The 23,542-nt window shown below is 37.6% G+C and overlaps 1 protein-coding gene across 3 annotated transcripts in view; it reads left to right on the plus strand.

The window, feature by feature from the left end:
* knl1 (kinetochore scaffold 1) overlaps positions 1-23,542 on the plus strand; it is a 114,828-nt gene that overhangs the window by 60,442 nt on the left and 30,844 nt on the right. For all 3 annotated transcript variants that reach the window (XM_087990141.1, XM_043698237.2, XM_043698238.2), the window contains 8 exons: positions 1,754-1,812; positions 2,265-2,363; positions 4,735-4,850; positions 8,396-8,486; positions 8,855-8,971; positions 15,077-15,164; positions 19,586-19,681; positions 20,652-20,691. In XM_087990141.1, the coding sequence (XP_087846267.1) occupies positions 1,754-1,812; positions 2,265-2,363; positions 4,735-4,850; positions 8,396-8,486; positions 8,855-8,971; positions 15,077-15,164; positions 19,586-19,681; positions 20,652-20,691 (706 nt within the window). The remainder of the gene's footprint in view (positions 1-1,753; positions 1,813-2,264; positions 2,364-4,734; positions 4,851-8,395; positions 8,487-8,854; positions 8,972-15,076; positions 15,165-19,585; positions 19,682-20,651; positions 20,692-23,542) is intronic.

The raw sequence follows: 23,542 nt of genomic DNA on the forward strand, positions 1-23,542 counted from the left end.
ACTTCCACAGAAAATGGTTGAGGCCAAGACGCTCTTGTAGCTGAAGAGATCAAGAGATGTGGGGGGGTGCATGGGATTAGGACATTGAGCACTGATCAGCCACAATCATAATGAATAGTGGAACAGGCTTCAGGGTTCAAATGGCCTACTCATATCTTCTATGTTGTTGTTAATTATTCTTTGAAAAGGGAAAGACAAATTAGTGACCAAGTTTCACATTTAGTATGAACCTTCTTTCAAAATCATGCATTTGAGTGTGGAAATACCAGTGTGTTCAAGACCTTCAGGAAAACGTTGTGTAGGCTAGACTAATACTTTATTTCATCCGCTACGTTAGCTTAATTACAAGTTATGCACGTGGTATTACATTTCATGACAAGGCTGTTGTTTATGTGGTTTTACTTCTACTTTAAGCAGAAAGTGAGTAAATGTAATAAAACAACATTCCACTGCTCACTAGAACAATCATTCATTTTCTAATCCTAAACTCTGGTTTAGAATGGGACAGAAAGTCAACTTGTCCTACCTAAGTTCATATTTGAAGAGTAGGTGGGAACAATGAAACAACAGTTCTGATTTAATTTTTGTTGTCCTAATATTCTCTTGTACCTGACTCAAATGGTAGTTATCCACACAAGTCCAATCATTTTTGAAAATCTAGCTGAAGGCAACAATTGTTCTCACCCATTTTCTCCTGGTTTCTAGTTCAAATAAGCACTAGATCTAATTTTGAATGTTTTGGTCTCAATTGCTTTCAGTGGCAGAGAATTCTATAGACTCTCCACTGTGGATGAAGAAATTTCTTAATGGACTACTCTATATTCTTAGACTGTGATCCCTAGTTCTGGACCTCCTCTGTACATTTACCTTTTGAGTACTGTTAGGATTTTAACTCTTCTCCCTCTGTTCCACCATTCTTCTAAACTCCAGTGAATACAATCCTAACCAGCTCAATCTCTCCTCCATCGTCAATCTCGTCCCAGGAGTCAATATGGTAAAACTTTGTTGCCCTCTCTCCATCGCAAGAACATCCTTCCTCCAGTAAGGAGTCCATAATACTCCAGGTGTGGTCTTATTGAGGCCCTGTACAATTGCAACAGGACATCCCTATTTCTGTACTCTAATCCTTTTGTTAAGAAGGCCATCATATGATTTGCTCCATTCGCTGCTTTTTATAGCTGTATGTTTGCTTTCAGCAACTGGCGAACAAGGACATCCAGATCTCGTTGGAAAAGGTGTCACTTAGATAATCTGCCTTCCTGTATCCACTATGAAAATGGATAACCTCACATTTGTCCACGTAATACTTCATCTGCCATGTACTCAAATTGTCCAAATCACACTAAAGCATCTTTGCATTTTCCTTGTATAGCCTCTTACACAGCTTTGTCATCTGCAAGCCTAAGGATATTGCATTTAGCTGTGTCATTAAAATCATGAATGTGTATTATGAATAGTTGACAGACTGTCTTCTATATTCAGAACATTTTTCAAAACATTTCTAAATTACGTCAGATTAGTTCTACTAATAGATTGACAGTACTTTTAGCATAATGTGACATCACAATATGCAGTTACTTTTGTGTGACCTGGGATGAAATTGCAAAATCAGCAATAATTGAGATAATAGCACCAGCTAAACACTTTAGAAAGCCTTGTAAGCCAGTGATATTGTTAACTTAGGTGAAAGAAATATTGATCTATAGCTGACCATTCTGAAGCTTCATTGTGCAATTTCTATCTCTCTTTTTAGATTCAAAGTGTAACCTGAATACATCCCTAGTGATTTTAGAAGAATCTGAGTTACATGAGGTATAGTAATTCTATTCTTTTGTTAAGTCCATGACTTAAAATTCCTTGTAAATGCTTACTGGGAAAATTCCGATCTTCACATGTATGTTAAACTTAGCTTGTGGAAAATGTCTCGCATTGTATACTTACTTAAAACTGATAGGCTACTTCACATATCTTAAGGGCACTCTGCAAGATGTCATAACATGTGCATGCTTTATAACTTTGGATTATAGGAATAAACCAAGTGTTTCAACATGATTTACAGAATGAGACCATGTGTAATTTAGTTACCACTAGAAATTTGCCACTTAAATGTGTAAGGAATGTAATGGGTATGTGCTAAGAGGAAAGAACAGCATCCTAAAGAGCTACAAAATACTGATATGTACTTCTGTATGGCATCTTGTAATAAGTGCAATTTCATATAAACCACCTTAAGAACAATTTTGCTATTTTGTTTCTTTCTGTAGAAATTAATGGATGGCCAGATCACAGTCCGAGAATTTTTCAAACTTTTGAAAGTTCAAACCCATGCACAGAAATCTCGCCAGAGTGAACTACATGTTAATGTAAGAATGTGTCTATAGATGTTCAGATTCCTGAATTCTTTCCATGCAATTGTCTGCTGCAAATCCTCCTCCAAGCTATGCATCACAATTAAAATGTCAAACATCAAGCTGCATTTTGTGTGTTTAAACCTTGTACTTTTATACAGGACATTGCTTAGGCCACTGTTGGAATATTGAGTGCAATTCTGGTCTTCATCCTATCGGAAAGATGTTGTGAAATGTGAAAGGATTCAGAAAAGATTTACAAGGATGTTGCCAGGGTTGGAGGATTTGAGCTGTGGGGAGAGGCTGAACAGGCTGGGGCTGTTTTCCCTGGAGCATCGGAGGCTGAGGGGTGACCTTATAGAGGTTTATAAAATCATGAGGGGCATGGATAGGGTGAATAGACAAAGTCTTTTCCCTGGAATCGGGGAGTCCAGAACTAGAGGGCATAGATTTAGGATGAGAGGGGCAAGATATAAAAGAGACCTAAGGAGCAACGTTTTCACACACAGGGTGGTATGGGTATGGAATGAGCTGCCAGAGGAAGTGGTGAAGGCTGGTACAATTACAACATTTAAGAGGCATTTGGATGGGTATATGAATAGGAAGGGTTTGGAGGGATATGGGCCAGGCAGGTGGGACTAGATTGGGTTGGGATATCTGGTCGGCATGGATGGGTTGGACCGAAGGGTCTCTTTCCATGCTGTACATCTCTATGACACTGTGACTATTTACCTAGCTGTCTCTTTTTGAATGAAGCACAGTATAAAAGAGTTTGAAAGTTAGCTATGGTTAAATTCTGCTGTTTGAATTGATAATGGTTGCGAGGTTTGTACAGTTTTGTTGTCTTCAAAGTTTGAAAGATTAATCGTGTAACTGAAATGTAAAGAGCACCTGTCATCTGGTTTCCTAGCACCCCAAATAAAGCTGAAATTTAGTATTATCTGTTTTCCCAATTGTATAGTAAACAGTCACACGAAGCATTGAAATTATTTAGATTGTTAATCAGGCAATTGAAAATCAACAGTGGACACATTTCTGAAGAATTAAGTAATTTTTTTATATTAAAGCTTTCAAATGGTTACAGGTCAGAATATGATAATTTGGCCTTTATTGTCCCCTTATTCTTCACTATTTTCCCAATCTATTATTCCCTATCTACTTTGTCCGTATGATTTTGAGCACTTTTCTAATAAATCCCCTCATGAATATTGAGCTCACGATTGGATGCAGAATTGTAACAGACAGAAACTGTTGTGGAGCTACAATCTGTCCTGCCGTCTTTAACAATTTGTACGCCCCCATGCTCTCTGCTCCCGTAATCACCGTCAGAATTTTATTCTTCATTTTGTGTTGCTACACCTTGTTGTTCCTCGCAAAAAAATGCCACACTTCTTTGCACTAAATTTCATTTGCTGCATATCTGCCCTTCCACCAGCCTGTCTATGTTCCTTTGAAGTCTACCCCCTCAGCTATTCCAAGTTTGGTGTCACTTGTAAATTTTGAATTTGTGTCCTGCAAATCTTAGTTTTGATGACCAACATAGGTCAAGAAAGTTGATCATTTCAGGAAGTCCTAGTGTCGATTCTTGGAAAGCCCCTCCAGCCTTAAAACAAAAACAGTCATTCACCACTGTTGTCTGGTTTCTGTCATTCAGCCACTGTCCCTTCTAGTCCATATGCTTTGACTTTTCTAAAGTAGTTGAACATAATTTATCTTAAATATTTTATGACTTTTGTAAGTGTACATTTGTCCCAGCTTTTCATTTCTAAAAGCTTTTCCATTAACAAGATTAAATTGACTTATAGTTGCTGGGTTAATCCATACAACATTTTTGAAAAAGTATAATTTCAATTTCCAAGGTTTCTCTTAACACTAAGGAGAATTGGAACACTATTGCCAATGCTTTTGTAATTTCCAACCATCTTTCCCGCAGTACTTGTATCCCATCTTGTTATGATGACCTATATAACACTTGAATGAAGCCTTCCTCCTCTTTGTTGATTTGAACTTGTCCAGTATCCCAACTATCTTCACGATGATTTTGGGAGCATCTTCTTGGTAAAAACCAATTGCAAGGTACTTTTTAAAATTTCTAATCTGGCTCTAGAATCCACAATCTGAGATGAGAAGGAGGTGGAATGCAGACACTATATCTAAGTTAGTCAATTTGTCACAAAAACAATTAGACATGAAGAGGACGTCAAAATGATGCAGTATTGTTTTTAAAAGGACTGGGATGTCTTTTCCAGTAAAAGCACCAGATTGGCCATTACTGCTGTGGTACTATTAATTATTTCACTAATATTTCTGAATTCTGAAACAATTTGAATTATAATTTAGGGTACTTATTTGCCTAATTCCTGTGTTTTGTTCATACTTTGGACAGGTTGAATTGGACAAGTCTTCAACTGTCGAAAATTGGCTGGCAGTGAAGTTTGTTCACCGGCCAAAACGGGAAGTCTATGAAGAGGATAGCTGTGCTCTCTCTGCAGCCATAGCTGAGTAAGACCTTGTAATATTCAGATAAGAGGAAAGCAATCCACTGTAGTCAGATTTTTTTCCCCTCTACTGAAGTGTACCTTAAAATCCGTATGCTCTTGTGAAAATTGACATTGTTTTGCTAACTTGCTAGTGATCAGGGGAAACATATAATTATTTAAAACAATAATTGGTGGTTCTGATATAATATAATTGAATAGGTATCTTCCCTGGAGTAAGCTATTTAAATAAAAGTAAAGTCACCACAGGGATATACTCGTTAAAGAAAAGTGACTGGTAGTAGTTTAATCTGAGGGTTACCATTCCTCAGCTGAAGGGAGAGGTTGATAAGGAGAGTCTATTACTAGACTAGATTAGATTCCTTAGTGTGGAAACAGGCCCTTTGGCCCAACAAGTCCACACCAACCCTCCGAAGAGTAACTCACCCAGACCCATTTCCCTCTGGCTAATGCACCTAACACTACGGGCAATTTAGCGTGGCCAATCCACCTGACCTGCACATCTTTGGACTGTGGGAGGAAACTGGAGCACCCGGAGGAAACCCACGCAGACACGGGGAGAATGTGCAAACTCCACACAGGCAGTCACCTGAGGCTAGAATTGAACCTGGGACCCTGGTGCTGTGAGCCAGCAGTGCTAACCACTGAGCCACCATGCCATCCTTCATTAATGTCAGCAGTGTGGGAATTGAACCTACACGGTTAGCGTTACTCTGCAACACAATGCAGCTGTCCGCCAACTGAGCTAACCTACACCATTTTTAAAAAAAAAATCATCTTAGTCTGATAAAAATGGGATAGCTTGAGATTATTCTGCATTATTTAGCACACCAAGCTGATTTTGCTCATTTAATTCATAGTAGTATGGAATTATGTCAGAATTGATTTAGTCTAATACAGTGAATTACCTACAAACTGTAAAATCTTTCTGGTAAACATCTTGCTACTTTTGAGAAGTCCACAGTTAAAATGGATTCTCATTTATTACAAGTTGTGTGCAGCACAGAAACAGACAAATGGTCTATTTGGATTAAGTTGGTATTTATCTTGCACATACTGACACATCCTTTCATTCACCGTGGGCAGCACGGTGGCACAGTGGTTAGCACTGCTGCCTCACAGCGCCAGAGACCCAGGTTCAATTCCCACCTCAGGCGACTAACTGTGTGGAGTTTGCACATTCTCCCCGTGTCTGCGTGGGTTTCCTCCGGGTGCTCCGGTTTCCTCCCACAGTCCAAAAGATGTGCAGGATCAGGTGAATTGGCCATGCTAAATTGCCCGTAGTGTTAGGTAAAGGGTAAACGTATGGGTGAGTTTCGCTTCGGCGGGTTGGTGTGGACTTGTTGGGCCGAAGGGCCTGTTTCCACACTGTAATCTAATCTAATCTAATCTAATTCCTTTCTCCCTCATAGCTTTCCTTTTAATTAAAATTTAAGATATCTTGTCAACTACTACGCGAGGTAACACATTCCATATTCTCCTCACTTGTCAGATAGTTTTTTCTGAATTCTTTATTGGGTTTATTCATGACTGACTTTTGTCTACATTTCCCCTAGCAAACTACTTCATAATTTACAAGGTCTATCAAGTTCCTTTTTTGATTTCCCTCTTTGAGACAAAATAGCCTCAGCCAGTCTGGTCTTTTCTGATAGTTTCAACGCCTCGTATCTGGTGTTTTTCTTGTATATTTTTTTATATGCTTTCTTCAATGCTGCTTTACATTTTTAAAGTTATGGAGGTCAGACCTATGCATAGTATTCCCCATTGTGGTCTAATCAGAGGCTCCGTACAAATTTTAAGTGTTTCTCCATTTTTCATTTCTACTGCTGTAGAACTGTAACCCAGTTCTTTGAAATTCTTTATGGCCTTGAAACTTGCATTGCTACTTTATTATTTTGGCTCTTTACCGTTCTAAATTTTGCTGATCCATTTAAAAGCTTGGAAAGAGAACTTTTTCTTATTTTTCCTCGTACCACCACAATTTATGGCTATCACATAATGGGCAAATTGTTTTTACGCTTAGTCCACCTCTGAGTGGTGGAGCCTTTAATAAACTAGTTTTTGTGTATTGCATCCTGCGAACTATATCATTTTTAAAGGATTATTCTACAAGATAAATGTTCTGTTACATTTCTGTCCTGTTGGTCATTGGCTTTAAATAATTCTTATGAATTGAATAATCTTGTTACTTCTCTTGTATACAGAATATTGCATTCAAATGGTCTGTAATTATAAAATGCCACTAGGACTTTTTTTTTGGATTACATTGGGTTGATTCAGAGAATAAGGATGTTTATATCCAAAATGAGTGTCAATATTTAATGTGCTTCTGCTTTTATTTTGGTTCGAACTGTGTCTGAATCCTGACTGCGTAGTGGAACGTTTTGCTACCTTTTAATGTGATATAACTGCTTCAAAGCAGCCATTTGGGACATTCCAAAAAAAAACAATTTTACGAAGTTGGGGAGGATTGATGACTGCTGTTGCCCATAAACATGGACTAACCCTAACTTCTGCTACTAGTGTCCTAACTTACACCTATTGTAACTGTGTTCATTCTTGTTAACACCTCAATTTTGGAATTCTCCACCTTGCTTTCAAGTTCCTCATTGACACACTTCTCACTAGTTTTCTAATATCCTTCAACCCTACAATGTTCAGAAATTTCTGTATTCCTATAATTCTGGTGCCTTGCACCTGTCTGGATGTTGGTTGTTCTGCCATCAATATTCCATTGTCTATGTCCTAAGCTCTGGAATTTGCTTCCTAAACATCTGAATATCCATCTCTTTGTTCAAGTTGCTTATTAAAACCAAATTGCTAATTTGTCCAAACATTTTGTTATCTGTCCTTATATCAACTTTGATGACTTGGTGTTAATTTTCTTTTAATAACATTCCTGTGAAACACTTTTTGGGCCATTTTACTACTTTAAATTTGCTATAATATAGGTTGTTTATGGCACACATCTGATGAGTCTGACTTGAGCCATTGTAAACTTACTACTTGTTAGGCACTTGCAGCCAGAAAGAAAAGGAGACTTTCATCCTGTAACTTGAGCTGGCTTCTAGTCCAAGATCAAGACATAAAAAATGTTTGATTCCATTTTATATTCTGATTCCCAGATTATTTTCTCTTCTCTGTTATAGACTGAAATGATACAAAGCATAAAATATTACAGAATAGACATGGTTAAATGCCACATGAACACGTATGACTCTTCAACTAGAGCTGTTTCCTTCCCATTCTCTTTCCTGGGAGAACAACTAAAGAATACCCTTATCAAAGCTTACTGGCCTTAAGTTAATTCTACAATACATTCTAACTTTATGTTGAAAGCTTTTTTAAGAATGGATTTGTAAGTTGCAGTTATGCCTAATTTTACCTTTCAGCAAAAAAATCCTGTATGAAAATGTGCACACAGTTTTAAAATGATCAAACTTTAGAAATTAGAGTTTGCATATGAGGACAGGAGACAAAAATCTAGATAATACTAGCATTGAATATTCAATGCCTTTGTAATGTTCTGATTTTCCTTTGTCTTTACAGACTGAAGGATCAGTTGTTAGACCTTGATAAACTTCTGTCAGAGGTGAATCCTTCTCTTTGGAAAGATGTGATGGAAATGACAGAAGAGGAGGTAACAAATTTATCAGTGTTGAAGTTATCTACATGGACCTAAGTTCAGTAATTTATTCTTTCAAAATTAAAGTTTATAATTAATGTTTGGTGCTGAGATTTTTTTTCCTGAAGCATGTTACTTTTATTGATGCTCAATTTCACATCATTGTTGATCATACCTGCAAACTGGACTAAATTGAGATTTATGGCATTCAGATACCTGATTCATTTTAAGATGAATTTGTTGCCATAGCTTTGTTAATTCAGCAATTTGTTTTAAAATGTGCCAACCAGGATTTGATAGGAATAGATTATCTTGAAATCAACAACAACTGCATAATGAATTAAAAGCCTTTACATTACGTTATTGAAAAATGTTCTTTTCAGTTGCGACAGTTTCGTTCTTGCCTGAATGCCAAGAAATCTATTTTTGTGAAAAAAACCAAAGCAATCTGCCATGAACAAAAGGTTGAGCTGTATTCAGCACAGCTGAATATGTTCAAGGTAAGTTTGCTTTATGAATCTACTTCAGCAACATTTAATGGTATGATAATCTGGGTATGCACAGTAAGGTCTGACCCTTGAATAGCTATCAACTTCAAATGCATTATAATTTCAGAGGTTGAGTGTTTTTGGAACTCCATGCGGTGGAGAGCTGTGGGGGCTGTGTCAATCCTTTTGTATATTTAAGGCTGAGATAGGTCGATTCTCAATGAGTCGGGGAAATCGAGGTTTATGTGGAAAATGCAGGAAAGTGGACATGAGTAGTGTCAGATCAGCTGTGCTTGTAATGAATGGTGGAACAGACACAAGGGACTAAATGGCCTATACCTGTTGCTATTTCTTATAGTCTTATGACTTGAAGTTTCTGTTGAATAATTAAATTTAGCATCTCTCCTGTCGCAATTTGGGCTTCAAGGCACAGGTTAAGTGGTAGTTTAACCTTCGAAAAAATGTGTCTTCTCAAATAATATAACTTCTGATTTAATATTCAATTTGTGGCTGTTAATTTGTGTATTGAGTATTTTGCTTTGCAGCAATTTGCACATCATGTAATGAATACATTATTCTTTAACCTGTGGGTGTAGTATTTAATGGGAATATGCAAATAAGAAGAATTGTGCCCTTTGTACAACCCTCCAATTCATGCTATGATCTCTTTTTCTTGCTGAATATATTTGGTTCAAGACGCTTTCGATCTTTATTGAGCATATTTAAGAAGATTTGTGCTATTGTTTGGACTAAGGCCCATACAGACGGTTTTACTTGTGGTATTGGAGAGGGTTTAAACCAGGAGGGTGGAAACTTGAGAGAATTCAGATTGGAGAGAAAATAAGGTTGGTTATGGTAAGAAGAAAATTAGCAAACTGAATTGGAAGACAGCAGAAACAAAAGCGGACATCAAATGGAGTGAAGTTACAAAAAAGGGCAAAATTAAAGGCATGTACGAAGGCATGCAGGCAGTAAACAGATATGATTTAATTGCCCTTGGAGAGATGAGGCTGCAAGGTGACCAAGATTGAGAATTGAATATTCAGAAGCAATAGACAAAAAGGACAAAAGTAGGAGCAGAGCAGTTAATAAGTGAAGTCAAGACCTAAGTGAGAGAAGATCAGCCAAATAGCCTAAAAGTTACTTGTTTATTAGCCATAAAGCTGTAGAGGTAATGTAAGGCACACTATGAATCTGGAAGATAAAAGTCCGTGTAACAAAGACAATTTAGTTATAAAGGGCAACTTCCTACATACATATAGCTTGGCCAAACGTAATTTGCATGAATGCTGTGATAGGGCCATTTTCTGGAATGCATTCAAAATGCATTTCTAAAACATTATACTGAGAAATCAACTAGAGAATGGATTACTTTGGATTTAGTTTTGTGAAATGAGAAAAGATTAGTTAATCTTGTGGAAAAGGAGCCTTCTGGGAAGTGTGGTCATAATAGAATAGAATTTTAGATTAAATATAGAAAGGTTTCTCCTTTCCTTTTTCCGTAAAGTAGATAGACTCATTCTTGAATTTATTTGAAATTAAAAAATCTCCTAGGTTATGAAAACAGTTGTTACAGAGGCACTACTGAATATTTTGTTTTATTATTGGGCAGCAAACATTAGAAATTTTGGCTGCAATATGAGAACCTTGATGCGCTCCTAATTTGGTTGACTATTGAGGCAAATTCTACCCATCCGGTAACATTGAAGGCTTTATTGCGTTCATCTCTCCTTTCTTCAGCCTCTATTTACATGAACAATGTAATTGTTTAATCCTGTCTTAAAATTTGATTTCAATTTAGATGCCACTTTAGCTTTCAGTCATTTTCTACTAAGGTGCAGTTGGCAGCAAATCATATTTAGCGGACAGTGCCTTTTCTGGTTCGGCTGTTAGGAATAAAAACTGTGAAAGATTTATATGTTGATGGCATTTTTGCATCTTTTCAATAATTATTTGATAAGTTTTCACTTTCTAAAAGCCACTTTAGATGCTTCCAAGTTCGTAGTTTTGTCCGTAGTTCATTTCAGGTTTTCCCAGCCCTCCTTCATGATTCTGATTTTGACATCTTTCAAGAACCGATTTCTACATTAAAGGAGGCTATTTCCACTATTTATTCAACCAGTCGTAAAGTATGCTCAGATTCTTTTGATTCTATTAAAGCTATCTGGGAGGCAGATTTGGGAGAGGTAATTCAAGGTAATGTGTGGGATGAGATTTTTCAAAGGGTGCACAGATCTTCTATCTATGCAAAACATTGTTTTATTCAGTGCAAGATTCTGCACCACACCCACTACACCAAAGTTCGACTTGCAAACATATTTGAGGAGGTGTCTCTGTCCTATGATCAGTGTCAACAAACCCCAGCAAATTATATGCACATGTTCTGGCTTTGACCTTCTTAAAGTTGCGACTGGACTGATATCTTTGACACCTTAACTAAGGTATCCAGAGAAAATCTTACTCCTAATGCTCTTACCGCTTTGTTTGGGGTGTCATCATCTTTACCTACTTTTCTTCCTCTGCAAAATACATGATAGGATTCACTATCCTATTGGCCAGAAGATTAATATTGCTACAATGGAAATCCCTAATTCCTCCTACTCATACATACTGGGTTAGAGATGTGCTATACTTTTGTATATTAGAAAAGATTAGGTTATCCTTATTTGGCTCCTCTAACAAATTTATAAAAATCTGGAACCTTTTTTCACATATGTTAAGGGTATTGTCTTTTTAACTTTTCCAGACTGAGGTATCTTCTATTGTGGTGATTTTTTTCTTTTTCTTTTGCTAATGAAGTTATCTTATTGCTGGTCTAATTTATTATGGTTTTGTGCTTTGTATATGTTTATATTAGGGTCATTTGTCATTTTTTTTTCTTTGTATTTTCGGGGAGGTATGTGCTGTGGGTCAGGGTTTTGTTCACAATTACTTTTGCTTGTGTTTGCACCTTCTTCTGCTGTCACTTTATTTGGAGTAAAGTCAATAAAATTATTTTTAAAAATGAAAATGTGCAATCAAAACGACCAGTATACCTTGGTAATTTCCTTTGTTTAAATTCACAAAGGGCATGTTTACTGTGGTAGATTGGAAATTAATACATTTGTTACTGTTGATTCTACCCATCCGGTAACATAGAAGGCTTTATTGCGCTCAACTCTCCTTTCCTCAACATGAGGCACAAAAACCCAGTGGGGCAAGTGATCCAAACGTAGCTACCAAAATGTTAATGTTAAGTCCAAAAGAAGTCATAAGCCGTAGGATTGGTGGTGTTTTAAATTGTAGTAAATGGGGATCAAGAAATTGATGATGGAAGGACATTAGGGCATGCAAACCAGAAAAAGGTATAAAAAAAAGGATTGTAAAAGCTTCTGCAGATACTTTAAATGAAACCTATTAGCAAAGACAGTTTACAGGCAGGGACATTGGGGAATAAGGAAATGGAAGAGAAACTAAGTAAACATATTGCACCTATCTTTTTGAAGGAAGATGCAAAAAAGCCATAGCAATGCTATAGTGTTCAGGGAGTTGCAAGAATAATGAACTGAAGAAAATTAGTATCCGTAAGAAGTAGTATTGACACAGCTAGGTGGGAATGAGAGTTGTAAGAAAGGTATGAGGCAATTTTAGAGGGGTTTAGTGAGTGGATTAGAACATGATGAAGAAAATATAGTGTGGAAAATGGAAATAGACTATTTCTCAAATGGTTAGAAATTGAGAAGTGTTAATGTCCAAAGGAATTTTGGTGTCCTTGTTCATAGATCACTGAAGCTAACATGCAGGTGCAGCAAGCAGTTAGAAAGGCAAGTGGTAAATTGGCCTTTAGTAATTATGTAGAACTTTCATGAAACAACAACTAGAGTGTTGTTTTCCATTTTGGTTTCCATATATAGGGAAGGACACAACAAAGGTTCACTGGGCTAGTTCGTGGGATGGTAGGATTCAAGTTCAAGTATAGAAATCACTCTTAAAAGCTAGTGGATTGGACCAAAAATTACACGAGTTAATGAAATGTTGGCTCCTATCTAAAACGATCAGAGTTCAAAATGGTAGTAATTGTATTACATTATGCTGAACTCTTGGTGTGACTTCAGCACTGCAATCAGTTCAATGAATTGCACCTCACTAAGAATATATTAATCTTTTTGAGTGAATACAGTGCATATTAATACCAGGACTAAAACGATTAAGTTACATGAACAGGTTGCATTGTGTAATCTTAAATTCATTTGGATATAGAAGCGTTAGAATGATTTCAAAGGAGTTGGTTGATTAGATAGAAACTGTTTTCTCTCTTGGGAAAATCAGTAAAAAGGACCTCGACCATTGAGGACTAATGTCAATAAACAGTTCTTAAAATTATTTTGACTAAGCCTTAATAGCTTTTTTTTAAGATTCTGGATTTCCAATACTGTATGAACTAACATGGATAGACCTTTGTTAGATAAAATATGTTAAGCAACAAAGGAACCAAAGAAACCTGAGTTGGGAACATAGATGAACCACAATCTAATTGTGAATAATGGAGCAAGCTTGAAGGGCTGTGAGGCCTGCTACTATTCCTATAGTCATCTACTGAAGGGCTTTTGCCTGAAACGTTGATTTTACTGTTCCTCGGATGCTGCCTGAACTGCTGTGCTTTTCTAGCACCACTGTAAACTCTGGTTTCCAGCATCTGCAGTCATTGTTTTTATCTACTTATAGTCAGATCCTAGATTAAATTCCCCAATTTTTTATTGTTCCAAACAGGCTTCACCAAACTGTTAAACTCCTGGATGAGGAAGGATGAACTGGCTCTCTTTTAATCACCCACAATCTCAGTTGGTTTCATTGATGTTCATTTGAAAAGGATCTCTTCCATTGTGAATACTTTTCACATTCTTAAAAAGGAACCTATGTAGCCTCACTTGAATTAACAAAACAGTATGTTTGTTTGTCTTGGGTTTAGTGATTAGTAACACAACACACAGACACACATAAGAGAGGAGTCCAAAAAGATATTAGATATACTGATCAGGCTCTGAAATATTCATGAAAAGCTAGATAGCCATTGTAGTGGAGTTTACGAGTGGCGTTGACTGTGGTATTTGAACAATCCATTTAATGATCCTTGGACTCTTAACTGATTAGTGAAACTCATTCTTGTATTTATTTGATTGTTTGAATTTCAGCATTCAAGGTGAGAGTCATATTGTTCTCCTTTTCCTTTTTGCCTGGCACCCAGCTAGCCAGCTAACTTGCACTCTGAGCAAAAGACTGTCTTTACCTGCAACACAGTTGTGACTATGAGAGTTTTTTTGAAATTGACCTTCACAGCACATTAACTCACACTGAGGCTAATGCACCTGAGAATGTACAGTGCCACTAGTACACTTCAGTAAAGTTGAAACTGATTCTTATTTTCGTTAACCCTTGTCTTTGTATGTCCTTTAAAAGAAAAACAACATAATATGCCTGGAACTTAGAATATGATCCACTGGGATCATTGACTCCTCATTATCATATGTTGATGTTTCTGTTTGAATTTTCTTTTGCTCTTAAAGCTGTCAGGTCTCATCAGTCCCACACAACTTTTTCCAGCCAGTCACTGAATTTGCACATCAGTAATTTTGTCACAGTAGCAGTCCTTGTTTTTTAAGAAAAAGAATGTTGGGATTAAGGACTAAAAACATCAGTATTTTTAGGGTTCCGACCAATTACTGTAACAACTGGGGTGAACAGATTAATTCATTCCCTGTCATTCCTTGCTCTCCACTGGAGCACAATATAATTTATTTGTGTTTTACTTCATAGCTTGTACTTTTTATAATACACCAAGGTCTTCAAATTACATCACAGAAGATAACTGAAACATTTAACTCACACGAAGGCTGCTGTACCTGAGAATGTTCAGTGCCACTAGTACACACAAGTAAAGTTGAAACTGATTTTTATTTTTCGTTAGCCCTTGTCCTTCTATGTCCTCTAAAATAAAATAAAACCAAGCATGCCTGGAATTTAGAATTTACTGGAATTTATTCTTCTCCACCAATTCAAACAAAGACTTTCTACTTAAAATGGTTATGTGCTACATCTCCAATCTCTGACAAATTTAAATCCTTTCCCTCTTTAATTTAGGAACAGCGTCAACAGAGAAATGAATATGAGGCTTATTTGGATGATATGTTACACAAGATGGATGATTGCCTTGCATCATTAGATCTTGGTAAGTAAATATGGACTTGTGTAGCTGAATTTTCTTTTCTTCAATTCCTTCCTCCTCCCCTTCCACTGCAGCAGTAAAAATTGTTCTGTATGTTATCTAAAATGATGATTTAGTCGATAGTTTCTGGCAATTAGTGGAGAGATAATTCTGTTGTGGCCTGCAAACCTTTGTCAAATGGTACAGCAGATCAATATCCATATCTTTGGGCAGTGTGTCAGTTGGTGTAGTGTATAATTTAGCGTAAATCTTTTTCATATGGCAATGGTAGGGTGTGGTATTATTTGAAATATCATCTTTCAAGTAACTTGTTTAATGACGATCCAATGTACTTTAATGTCGGATGTAAATAACCTCTGAGCACTATTTAAAATATTATTACTTGTTGACTTGGCAACATTTTTATTTACTGTGCCGTTAGGAGCCTTACCACAATGCAATATGCTAGATGCATATGTCCAAGTTTGAGAATAACTAAAGCCTGTTTCCTAACACAGCCTATCCCATTTAAGTAGAGGTTAATATTCCATTAGCTTTTTTAGTTTAGTTTTTCTGTCTGTGCACTGACCTAATTGATTTTTGCACATGGGTACCTTGCATCTCTATTGTCTCTTGCAAATTAGAAAATAGTTTGGACTTTCTGGATGCAAAATGGATGACCTTATGCTTTGTCACATGTACCTCCATGCCAGTCTTGCCCATTCAATCTTGTAACCTTCTTGAGGATATGCAACTTTCTGTACCTTAGTTATTTGTTATCTGAAAATTTGGAGAAAAATGTTATTCTTTCATGCTAGTGCATACTATGTGGTAGAAAGCTCTGTTTCCAGGACAGATTGGTAGTGAACTGTCTGTTTGCCATAGCCCACCAATCGATGAACACTCCCTTCATCCAGACCTATCTCCAAATTGCAAATCCATGACTGTTGCTTTCAATTCCAATTTAATTTTTGTTGATCTGTTTCGCTGGCTCTTAAGAAATGCCTGTGAAACAGATCATCTCAAGCCTGCTTCACATTCAGCAAATTCATAGTTAACCATCAACCTTCATGTCTTTTTCCCACACTGTATCCATATCTTTGTCATTGATATTTAGTAATCTGTCAATTTCTAAACCAACACGTTCACTAAGTTTCCACAGATCTCTGGGGTAGAAAATTCTAAAGATCCATAAATGCCTGAGTTTAAAAAAAGAACTCATTGTCTCTGACTTTTGTGGCTTCCACTTTATTTTGACATTTGTGTCTTCTAGTTCTAGACTCCCCAACCAAAGAAAACATATATTTCACTTGCATCTAACCTGTCTATCCCCCTTCAGTATGTTGGAGGTTTTAATGCAACGGCTTCTCATTCATCATAACTCTGAGAATACAGGCCAAGTTTGCCCAATTTCTTTTCATAGCATAGTCTTGCCATCCGATTAGGTTGACCTAGTCTACATGCAGATTGAAGCCATCCGTGATTTCTTTGTTATCAATACCACATACTTCTCCAGTCTCCTGATTTAATACAAGGCCCATACTATATACACTGTTTGCTAGCTGATAAACAATGCCTACTAATGTTTGCTCCTTGCTGTTTCTCAATTCCACACAAACATATTCCACACTTTGTTATTCCATTTCTGAAATCTTTTATGACTAATATGATCTCATTTCACCTCCGTCTCCTTTTTTGCCTGTGCTATATAAATGCCCAATATCCTTGAATATTCAGCTCCTAGTCTTCATTGCTGTGTAGATTTGTTTCTGAAATGGCAATTAAACCATATACATTTACCTCTTTTGTGCCTTCAAGTCTTCCAACTTGTTGCAAATTCTGTATGCATTCAGGTAGACAGCCCTTAACCTTTGCCTTTTTGACATTATTCTGTAAGCCGACACCATTGTCTGAACTCCTCGAATGTTATACCGGACGGACTAGGTAGGCCATCTTCGTTTGTTGCTAAATATTCGTAGAAACTCAAGCGTCAAGCAGATGATCAGTCTCGACATATCCCAAGCAAAGGACTGGTATCTCTAGATTCCGAGAAACCTCATTAGAGGTTCAGCTCCAGTTATTTTCTTTTTACTCCCATGACAAATCTACAATGTATTGGCTCAGAACTCCCAGTCAGTTCCTGTGTTTGTGTTTGCACACTTTCTCAACCCATGCTTTCTCTCTAGTGCTGCCTTCTTATTTTTGAACCGGACAGTCACATCTACCACCTCTGTCACTTGGTCTTTTCCTGAAAATTAAATCATTTCCAAAGCAATTTGTCATTGCCTGTTAACTTTGGCTCGATGTAAACTGTCCAACCATATTTACTGGCATATTGCTACAACTCAAAAACTATCTTTTTGTGCCTTTTTATACATGCATTCTCTGCATTCCTAAGGCTACATCTAATTTGCCCCCTCTGTAACTGGATCCTCCAACTCCTGACCCATAGACTGCAATCAGTAAGATTATGTGACAACATCTCCACCATAATCCTCAACACTAGTGCCCCGCAAGGTTGTGTACTCAATGCCCTACTATACTCCTTATACACTCACGACTGTGTGGCTTAATTCCACCTCAACTCTGTTTACAAGTTTGCTGACACCACCATTGTAGGCAGATCTCAAACAATGATGAGACAAAGTAAGGGAAAGAAATTGAGTGATTGGCGGCATGGTGTAAAAATGACAACCTCTCCATCAACATCATCAAAACAAAGGAGCTGGTCATTGACATCAGGAAGCAGAATGGAGGGCATGCCCTTGTCTACATCAATGGTACTGAGGTGGAGATGTTTAAAGCGTAAAGTTCCTGGTAGTGCTGATCACCAATAATCTGTCCTGGTCCAACCATTTGACACGATAGTCAAGAAAGCACAATAACACCTCAACTTCCTCTGGAGATTGAGAAAATCTGGCATTTCCACAAGGACTCTTGCCAATTTTTATCAATACACCATAGAAAACATCCTATCTGGATTCAACACAGTGTAGTATGGTACGTGCTCTTCCCAGTACCCAAAATAATCCAAGACCCTTCCCACCACGGTTTTACACTCTCCCACCCTTTTCCATTGGGCAGAAAATAATGAAGTTTGAAAACGCATACAAGCAGATTAAGAACAGATTCTTCCCCGCTGTTATCAGACTTTGAATGGACCTCCCAAATGTTCATTCTGATCTCTTTCTGCACCTTCTCTGTAGCTGTAATGTTTATTCTGCACTGTTTTGCTACTCTGATGCACTTTATGTGGTAAGATCTGCCAGTATTATTCGCAAAACACTTTTTTTTTTCACTGTTTCAATGCATGTGTCAACAACAAGTCAAACTCAAACTCTCGTTCTCCTTCGTTTCATATGCCAATCTTCTTTCTTTTACCAGTTTTAGTTCCTTCCAATTTGAGTTAACCCTCAGATTTTCATCCCCTGACACGGTAGTTCAGACTCTCTCAAATAAACTTTCTGTGAGAATATTAATCTTGCTTTTATCCAACTTTAACTGCCCAGCTTGTTCACATCCCAATGCCTCAGAAAATATACGCCCTTCCTTCCACACTAATTCTCCAGCAATATGTTCAACTGACCAATCTTCCTCTTCCTGTACTCACTGCCCATGGTACTGGGAATAATCTTGAGATTACTGCTTTTCAGGTTCTCATTTTCAATTTTCTTCCTAACTCCCTGAAATCTGCTTTCACGATCCTCTTCCTATCATGTTTGTACTACTGGAAGATGCCCTCTAGCTGTTCACACTCTCTCTCCTCCCGAATGATATTCTGCTGCCATCCCAGGTATCTTTGACATTTACTGTTGCAGACAAGGTCTGTTTGATCTCGTGACTATGGAATCCTCTATCTCTATTGCTCTTCCACTCTGATTCCTCCCTCCTTGTACAAAAGAATCACCATGGTGCCAGAGAGTTGGGTCTGACTGCAGATTCCTGCAAAATCATAACCCTTATCAGTGTCCAAAATTGAATATCAATCATCAGCCAAGGTACTTGAGTGACTTCTGCACCACCTACCTGGTTCTCTTGTATTAACTCAATCAAATGTGACCTACTCTACACACACCCACATTAACGTTTGGTATTATAGTTGTTCAAGTGCTTTGTCCCATTAATAGATTTCAGTAAGTTTCCCATAGCTTGTGTTTAACTGAGAAGACTAGAGTTTTGTGTTTTCCATCATTCCTTAAAATAGTAGTGATGTTGAGATTTTCCAATCCAAAATCACATATCTCAAATCTAGAAAGCTTTGGAAAATTATGATTAACATATTCAAAAATGTGAGAAAATTCCACTAATATCCTGGATTGGAAATGCTCATTTCATAGACATTTGTTTATCGTATGTCTCATTGTATTTGCAGTTATCTAACCTTCATATATTAAATTCCTTAATTTCTTTTTCTTGAAAATTAATGTGTTTTCTCTCGAATGTAGCAAATTTAGATCATCTGGGTGAGAGCAGTGCCGATGTCATTGACAATGATGATAGTATTACACAGCTGGAGCAAACTGTGCATGACAGACATGAGGGTAAGCAATTGGATAGCAAAATAAGTAGGCATGAGGAAAAAATCTTATTGGTTATAGAAATCATATTTGTGTAGGTGGTTCAGATTTTGATATTTGAAAATTGACATTTAAAACTGAAGCATGTCATGGATGCAAATTATAGTCAGTTCTGACAAGTTTAAGCAAATCCTCTAGCATGTGTGCTTTGCCACTTGAACACTATTATTTTAGGAAACAACTCTGATATCAAACCATTGGCTAAATTTCTATTTTTAATTCGAAAGCTAAGATTTGAAAAAAAAAATTATGCTGAGTATGGAAATATAAGGTCAGCTTTAATTTGACTTCTCTCTGTTTCTCCCTCTTGGTCACTTTGTGTCTCATTTTCCTACCTATACGTTTGAAGTATTTTCTTTGGGGAGTAGCTGGAAAGCTACATTCTGTGACATCTAATTTTTTTGGGGGGGTATGAATGAACTTAAAACTGATTGGATTTAAGTCTTCACAGTTGAAATAATTCCACAAGAAAATTTGCTGCTTCATAGAGCAAAATATCTCCTCTCATTGCACTAATTTGGAACTCAGGTACTGGAAAGAAATGTAAAGTGACTTGGAGAGATGCTTTTCAGGTTATGTTGAAAGGAGTGATGTTGCTGTGCTATAGGGGGAGCTATACATGGCCGTTGTATTGTTTTAGCTTTTCATCTGTTTGATGCTGATAAGTAACTAAAAAAGGATTGTTCACAAGCACTGAAGATCTTCACATTGAAGATACAAAATTTCCTTTAGTCCTTAATGTGTGAATAAATGGCTTATTCTTATTTAGCTCCTTGAAATACCAGTTTATGTTCTGGTGCATGATGCAGCTCAATAATAGTAGTAATAATTTGGGTTTGACAACCAAAGAATAAAAATGTGTAAAATTGGCAGATAATTTAAATGTTATATTTTTCAATACTGCTCTAAATAACTCAGCTCATTTTCTGTACAGAGCTGAAGAAACTTCAAGCAGAATACTGTGAAGTGGAAAGGTATGTTTTATACCATTGTGTTTGTTAATGTGTTTTTTTTCCCAGCTATTTTACTATAGTTCAGCTTTCAGGATTGGATCTGTATTTCTCAATGATTCTGTCATTTGAATGTTTGTTTAAAAACAAATATATAGAGTCATAGAATCATAGAGACGTACAGCACGGAAACAGACCCTTCGGTCCAACTCATCCATGCCAACCAGCTATCTTAACCTAACCTAGTCCCATTTGCCAGCACTTAGCCCATATCCCTCTAAACCCTTCGAATTCATATACCCATCCAATGCCTTTAAATGCTGTAATTGTATCAGCCTCCACCACTTTCTCTGGCAGCACATTCCATACACTCACCACCTTCTGCATGAAAATGTTGCCCCTTAGGCCTCTTTTATATCTTTCCCTTCTTGCCCTAAACTTGTGCCCGCTAGTTCTGGACACCCCCACGCCAGGGAAAAGACAATATCTATTTAGAGTCATAGAGACGAACAGCATGGAAACAGACCCTCCAGTCCAAACCCGTCCATGCCGACCAGATATCCCAACCCAATCTAGTCCCACCTGCCAGCACCCCATATTCCTCCAAACCCTTCCTATTCATATACCCATCCAAATGCCTCTTAAATGTTGCAATTGTACCAGCCTCCACCACTTCCTCTGGCAGTTCATTCCATACACGAAGCACTTTCTGCGTGAAAAAGTTGCCCGTTGGGTCTCTTTTATATCTTTCCCCACCCACCCTAAACCTATGCCCTCTAACTCTAGACTCCCCGACCCCAGGGAAAAGACTTTTGCCTATTTACCCTATCCTCATAATTTTGTAAACCTCTATAAGGTTACCCCTCAGCCTCCGACACTCCATGATCTTATAAACCTCAATAAGCTCATCCCTCAGCCTCTGATGCTCCAGGGTAAACAACCCCAGCCTATTCAGCCTCTCTCTATAGCTGAAGCCCTCCTACCCTAACAACATGCTTGTAAATCTTTTCTGAACCCTTTCAAGTTTTACAACATCCTTCCAATTGAAAGGAGACCAGAATTGCATGCAATATTACAAAGTGGCCTAACCAATGCCCTGACCAATAAAGGAGAGCATACCAAATGTCGCCTTCACTATCCTATCTACTTGCGACTCTACTTTCAAGGAACTATGAATCTGCACTCCAAGGTCTCTTTGTTCAGCAACACTCCCTCGGACCTTACCATTAAATGTATAAGTCCTGCTAAGGTTTGCTTTCCCAAAATGCAGTACATCTCATTTATATAAATTAAATTTCATCTGCCATTCCTCAGTCCATTGGCCCACCTGATCAAGATCCCTTTGTACTCTGAGGTAACCTTCTTTACTGTCCACTACACCCAATTTTGGTGTCATCTGCAAAGTTATACCTCCTATGTTCACCTCCAAACCATTTATATATAAATGACGAAAAGCAGTGGACCCAGCACCAATCCTTGTGGAACACCACTGGTCACAGGCCTCCAGTCTGCAAAGCAACCCTCCACTACCACCTTCGAGCTACAAGCCTTTTCTGCATCCAAATAGCTGGTTCTCCATGTATTCCATGAGATCTGACCTCGCTAACCAGTCTCCCATGTCGAACGCCTTACTGAAGTCCATATGAGTTGCGTCTTTCGCTCTGTCCTCACCAATCCTCTTTGTTACTTCTTTAAAAAACTCAATCAAGTTCGGGAGACATGATTTCCCAAGGACAAAACCATGCTGATATCCCTACTCAGCCCTTGCCTTTCCAAATACATGGGAATCCTGTCCCTCGGGATTCCCTCCACCAACTTGCCCACCACTGATGTCAGGCTCACCAGTCTATAGTTCCTTGGCTTTTCTTTACCACCGTTCTTGAATAGTTGCACCACGATAGCCAACCTGCAGTCTTCCAGCACTTCACCTGTGATTATCATTGATACAAATAATCAAGGGACCCAGCAATCACTTCTGTAGCTTCCCACAGAGTTCTTGGGTACACCTGATCAGGTCCTGGGGATTTATCCACTTTTATGCATTCCAAGTCATCCAGCACCTGTAATATGGGCATTGTTCAAGATGTCATCATCTATTTCCCCACAAGCTATATTTTCCACGTTCTTTTCCACAGTAAACACTGATGCAAAATACTCATTTAGATTCTTCCCCATCTCCTGCAGCTCCACACATCGGCTGCCTTGTTGATCTATTCTCTCCCTAGTTACCCTTTTGTCCGTAATGTATTTGTAAACACCCTTTGGATTCTCCTTAACCCTATTTGCCAAAGCTATCTCATGTCTTCTTTTTATCCTCCTGATTTCCCTCTTAAGTATACCCCTAAAGCCTTTATACTCTTCTAAGGATTCACTCGATCTCTGCTATCTAAACCTGACATATGCTTTCTTCTTTTTCTTAAGCAAAACCTCAATTTCTCTGGTCTTCCAGCATTCCCTATACATACTAGCCTTTCTATTTGAACTTTAGTGTTTGTTCCAATTCAATATTTGCTCACACTGAGATACAAAGAGTGATTTTTCATCTTTGAACAGACACCGGTTTCAATTTTGCTAGTTAAACTGAAAATTTATGTTCAATTCAGTAATTATTCATTGATTTAGGTGCAAATTTGAGTGAATCTCAGAACGATTGCACAGATAGTTGAGAAATCTAAATTTTAAGGATGGGTTTAAGAGATGCATAAAAGAGGATGGTGAGAATTGGTGAGCATAATAACATATAAATAAATGGATTTTTAGTTTTCAATTGAGTTAAGGTAACGTTTTTTTTAAAAGCTCAAAAACGCATGTGTTCGGAAATGGATAGAAACAACATTTCCTAGAAATATGTTTTAAGCTAGTTGACTAAATGTGC

This window comes from Chiloscyllium plagiosum, unplaced genomic scaffold (genome assembly GCF_037043375.1).
Source record: "Chiloscyllium plagiosum isolate Xiang-an unplaced genomic scaffold, Cpla_swu_hap1 HiC_scaffold_8, whole genome shotgun sequence".
Lineage (NCBI taxonomy): Eukaryota > Metazoa > Chordata > Chondrichthyes > Orectolobiformes > Hemiscylliidae > Chiloscyllium > Chiloscyllium plagiosum.